The sequence below is a fragment of the Gekko japonicus genome, unplaced genomic scaffold (genome assembly GCF_001447785.1).
Source record: "Gekko japonicus isolate JY-2015 unplaced genomic scaffold, Gekko_japonicus_V1.1 scaffold2121, whole genome shotgun sequence".
Lineage (NCBI taxonomy): Eukaryota > Metazoa > Chordata > Lepidosauria > Squamata > Gekkonidae > Gekko > Gekko japonicus.
Window position 1 is genome coordinate 168,180 of NW_015174332.1, and position 5,797 is coordinate 173,976.

General features: G+C 46.9%; 1 protein-coding gene across 1 annotated transcript in view; it reads right to left on the reverse strand.

Moving 5' to 3' along the window:
- NUP214 (nucleoporin 214kDa) overlaps positions 1–5,797 on the reverse strand; it is a 121,953-nt gene that overhangs the window by 59,760 nt on the left and 56,396 nt on the right. Inside the window, exon 22 of the mRNA XM_015424259.1 lies at positions 1,066–1,314. Coding sequence (XP_015279745.1) covers positions 1,066–1,314 — 249 coding nt within the window. The remainder of the gene's footprint in view (positions 1–1,065; positions 1,315–5,797) is intronic.

A 5,797-nucleotide genomic window follows, 5' to 3' on the forward strand; every position in this document is an offset into this window, starting at 1 on the left:
AGGAAGTTTTCCTCCTCCTCCTTAGAAGACTGAAGGTGCAACCTGATTTCAGTTCTGCCCAGCATCACCCAATATAGGCAAGACTGCTGGGCATTCAAGTGCTGGGTACAGACACACGGCCTGAAGAGCAGAGCCTGAAAAAACCTCCTTCCTTCTTTTACTTTTTTGGAAATGTAGTCTAATACAGAGTTCTGGAGAACTCAAAAAGCTTGTATAACGTTTTTGGCTGTTTTCATTGTCCTAAGAGGAGATGGCCCTTTTGGAGGATATCGGTTTGTTTGTCATAGATTTCAAATATTTTTTATCACCCTGCCCCCAATAATTTAGACTTCACTTAAGAGAAACTGGGGCTCAGTTAAGATGCCACCCCAAAACAGGACATCCAAAAGTTGTTCCCGGTTTTAGATCCCGGGATTAGATTCAGTGATCTGCCGGCAGGAAGAGTGCAGATTTTCTGCTGGTTTCCCTTCTGATGCCCAAAAAGCTGAACACACACTGATGCGAGTCGGGGGCCTGTAATAAGGACTGGGAAGATGACAAAATCATCGTCTTCCTCTGTCTTCTGCAAGTGCAGCTCTACTGATGAAAGAGGAAGAAGGGGCAACATCCTCCCCCTTCCCCTGCCTCACTGCTCTCTGACCCATGCCATGTGACAACTAGTCCATGGGGGTCGCATGAACCTGGGAATGAGCTTTCTGGATGGTGGAGGGAAGAAGAGAAAATGACAAAAGCCAGCATTCCCAAGGGCTTTCCACTGACAGACCGGTTTGTAGCTGGGCAAGGGCAAACCGCGGTTTGTTGGTTTGGATGCAACGGCAAGCTACGGTTTGCTAAAAGTATCTAATTTGGTTGCGGTATGTATGGGGAGAATGCAATATGTGAGTCTGGGGTTCCCCCTTGCCTGTTCACACGAAGCCAAACCATTGCAACATCTATAACTATGAAAACAGAGAAAACCGACAAATGGGGTCAGAGCAGTGGCTCACATGAATTCAGCATTATAGTGCCAACAATAAAATCCCCCTGGTATAAATCTCCACAATAAAAGTTCTACAGCTTACTTACTCAAAGCGTTCATTGGAATGTGGGCTTTGCTGACAGCTAAGTGCTGTGGCAGGAGGCCAGGCTGAACGGAAGGAGTCCGGACGACGGGCGGGTGGCGGGGCATCGAGATCGGGACAGCCAACTCTTCCTCTTTCTCCGCAGCCTGGGAATCCTCATTCTCCAGGACCTGGGAAACGGAGGATGTGGAGCTAACATCGTCCAAGTCTTCGTCATATCTTGAGCACAGGAAAGCTGACTGGGAAAGATTGGCTGCAAAAGTTTGGGGGAAAAGAGCACCGGATTTAAAAGCAAGTAGGAGACAAGAGTCACTGGATTGACACCTGACACTTTAGGGGTTTGCCTGATCTCTCTCCCCCCCCCCAATTCATTGGCTGAGTCAATCATAGACAGTGGGAGGAAAAACAGAAAAAGAAAATATGACAAATGAAGCCACACATGGATGAAATGCCGGAATTCTAAAGAGCCTCAAACCTTTGCTCTGACAAAGTTTGTGTGTGTGTGTGAGTGTAAATAGTAATCAAAAACATAATTCTCTGGCACTTTAAACACTTGCACATTTATTGTGGCATATGCTTTGGCTCAAGTGGTTAAGACGCTGAACTGCAGGCTGCGGAAGGTCAGTAGTTCAGCAGTTCGAGACCCGAGTGTGCCGCATGACGGAGTGAGCTCCCGTCTCTAGTTCCAGCTCCTGCCAACCTAGCAGTTCGAAAGCAAGAAATTGCAAGTAGATAAATAGGTACCACTCCAGTGGGAAGGTAACAGTGTTCCGTGCGCCTTGGCGTTTCGTCATGCCGGCCACATGACCACGGAGAAGTCTTCGGACAGCGCTGGCTCTTCGGCTTTGAAACGGAGATGAGCACCGCAATCCTAGAGTCGGATTCGACTGGCTTTCGAGCGAGGGAGACCTTTACCTTTTTATGCTTTGGCTGGCCAGCGCCTCCTCCTAAAATGCACGCCAGGTAAATGCGGCAGTCTATGTGCCCCAGAGTCCAGAAAGGCTGATTATACATATCAAACATCATTTTTCTTTCTTTATGAAAGAGAGGCCCGAGGTCAAGCAAGGCAGGCATGTCATGTTCCTGCACAGAACACAAGTGCCTACAGAATCCTATCGGTGCAGATCAGACCAACGCCCAACTAGAGACACTAGGTATGAACAGCTAGGCTTGAGTCCAATTACACCTTAGAAACCCACAAGATTTTCTCGGTATGGGCTTCCAAGAGCCAAAGCTCCCTTCACCAGACTTCTTCTGGCCCCGGTGACCCACGGCCGGGAGAAAGGAGGAGCTGAACTTGCCGAACCGCTTTGGTTCGGGTGGGGCCTGTTTGGGAAGTTTCAGTTTATGGGCTGCCCTGAACCCCAAACCATCTGTAAGGAACTTGGTAATCTAGGCCCCAGGTTCTAATAAGGTGGCTGGATTGTCCTTCAGAACTCTAAGCATTGTTGGGATTCTGGCCTGTTTAGAATTGTTCCCACTGATGATTAGTAACACCTGTGAGCTGTTTCTGTTCCTCCACGATTCAACCTTGGGGGGCTGTCTTAGAGAGTGTCCTCCCTAGTTTTCCTCTCATAGCAGGTGATAACCAACTGGTTGACCCTGACTGGCTATTGAGCTGCTCGGCAAATCACTGATTGCGAGACAAGATGGGTTCTTAATGTGCACACTCTTTACCCCTTTTTCTTTACCTTTACCACTTTGGCATGACGCCACGCTATACCAGCTAGGCATGAAGAGGGCCTGTATCCTGTCAGACGGGTAAGACGGATGTCCAAAGAATGCCATGCAGAGATGCTTGAAGGCAATAAGGTCTAAAGTTTTCAGAGAGGCAGGTTTTATGTAGCAATAGGGAAGTTTATTTGTTTTATGTCCATCTGCCTGCAACTGAGTGATTTATGCTTTGCAGAACTCCCTAAGTTAATAAATTTGACTTAGTCTGGAATCACTGACTCAGCCCACTGAACGAACCCTGAGAGTAGACAGCCGAGGCCTTTCACCCTCACAAAATTAAAAAATGGGGAGTGCGTCCTGCATGGCTGACTCTTGGAGTGGCTGTTCTCAGCACCCAAAGTAGGAGGTTTGGGGCGGCTCAACCCTTTTTAGGTTCATGCCCATCCCTGTTCAGGAACTACCTATGAACACATTTACCTGCACAAAGGTAATTACTGGATGTGAATCCTGGGCTCCGGCCCAGGAAAGCTTAGCCCGTAATGACACATTTAAGTTGAAGAGGCCTTACAGGGCATTTACTCCAACCCGCTGTTCAATGCAGGAAAGCCAGAGTTCAAGCATCCCTGGCAGACGGCTGCCCAGCCTCTGCTTGGAAGACCTCCAGTGGGGTTGCTTTTGGGGCCACAGGCTAATATGGCCCGCCTTTACCGTATCACCTTAGTTTTGCAATGCATCACAAAATACAATGATAAATGTTTAGCAGTGGCTCGTACAACACAAAAGATATGTACTCCCAACTAGAGATGTAAAATTTCCAGAAATTTTGAAGCTTGGAAAAAACCCCGTTTTCCCCCCAGTTTTTTTTTGGGGGGGAAACGGAAATTTTCGGAAAAATTGAAAAAAATGCTACATTAGCATTTATTTTGTCTTTTCTAGATTCAAAGTCATTTTGTTACTTTAGGAACATAAAATATGACTATGGACATTTTTACTTGGCATGAAATTATCACAACTAGCATATTAAAAATATAGTGTATCCGAACAATTATTACAAACGGAATACCCACCCACATGCAAAAACAAAACTGATACCTTTTTCTTTTCTTCTGACAATAGCACCTCCTAAAGGAAGAAATGCATCTTGTTCTTGCATTGGAGAGTTCAGTTTGTAACCTAGGACTTGCTTGTCCTCAGTACACAGAAATTAGATCAATCTGATTTGGAAAATATTTGAACACCTTGTCTTAAAATATTTAATTCATCATGCTAAAATAAAACGTTCCATAATCAATTTTTTTCTTTTCTTTTCTTTTTTCAATTTTTCCAATATTTCGGGGGAAAACAAAAAAGGCTTCAGGAAAAAACCGGGGGGAAAACGCCCCCCCCCCGAATTTTTCCGTTTTTTTTCCGGGCCTTCACATCTCTACTCCCAACATCTTTTTATACGACCAAGTGTGTCTTGTGTATCTTTCATCTGCCCTTCTCCCAAGCAGCGCAGAGTGTCATACATTGTTCTCCCCTCCATTTTATCATCACAACAATCCTGTGAGGCAAGTGAAGCTGAAAGAGAACGGCTGGTCCAAGGTTAACCAGTACGTTTCATAGAAATTGAGAACCTGAACCTTGGTCTCTTTGGTCCTAGTTCAACACACCAACTACTACTCTGCATTTATAACACAAGGCCTGGATTATGGAGTGTCTGTGGCGTTTTTACACACACGAAATAACACACTTTCAATGCACTTTGCAACTGGATTTTGCTGTGTGAAATGGCAAAATCCGTTTGGAAATGGTCACTGAACTGGATTGAAAGTGCATTATTTGGCAGGTGTGAAAGCGCACGTGTTTTTCAGCAACCCAGTATCTCTTGCACTCGCCATCAACCAAAAGAGAACACAATGACTTCCATCCCTGGCATGAAGCATGCAGCTCAATGCAGCTCACAGCTTACCAGTTCCTCTGGTGGTGGTTGCTTCGAAGTGGGAACCACCCAACAACCACAAGCCTCATTGGGTAAGGGCCTTGCTCATTTCCCCAGAACACAGGGCAGGGGCCACACTTGGGAACAATGCTCAGAAGTCCCACAGGTGGCATGTGAGAGCCAGTCTGGTGTAGTAGTTAGGTACATGGACTCTAATCTGGGAGAACCAGGTTTGATTCCCCACTCCTCCACATGCAGCTGCTGGCGTGACTTTGGGTCAGTCACAAGTTCTTTCAGAGCTGTTCTCTCAAGAACAGTTACCTCAGAGCTCTCTCAGCCCCACCGACCTCACAGGGTGTCTGTTGTGGGGAGGGGAAGGGAAAGGAGATTTGTAAGCTGCTCTGAGACTCCTTCGGATAGTGAAGGGCAGGGTATAAATCCAATCTCTTCTTCTTCTTCTTCTTTTTTTAAAGTACCCAAAGGTACACTTTTATTATTTTCTTATGTTCCTAAACACAGACATAAACAACTACAACAAACAACATATATGTCAAGAGACTTGTTACATTTTGTTATTACACCTAATTCATCGCTTCATTATTCTCTAATATTTGTTAATATTCTCTAGTTCCATCTATATATCTAATAGCCAAGTTGCCCCCTCTGTGCGGATATCTAAATCCGCACATCGGGGGCACCTGGGGGGCAGGGAGATTTTCCTGCACACGTGGTACAATGCCCAGGTGTGCAGAAAAATATTAAAAGTTGAAAAAAATATTTAAATTAGGTAAAAAGTAAAAATTAAATGAGCGTTCCCTGCGCACGCGCAGAGAACGCTCTGGGAACTGGCGGGCCGGCGGCTGGAAGGCACTCAGGCCTTGCTGCCGGAGTGGGTTGGGGGAAGGAGATCGGCCGGGCCCAAGACAGGAAGGGGGGGAGGAGATTGGGAGGCCCGAGTGGCCGGAAGCCACTCGAAGGAGATCGGCAAGGCTACTTAGGCCTCGCCGCAAAAGCCTGGGGGAAGGGGGGGAGGAGATCGGCGAGGCCTGGCGGCTGGTAGTGGGGAGGTGATGGTGGAGGGGGGATGGAGGAGACCGGGGAGGGGGGGAATCTGCGGGCTCAGTGGCTGGGCGCAACCCAG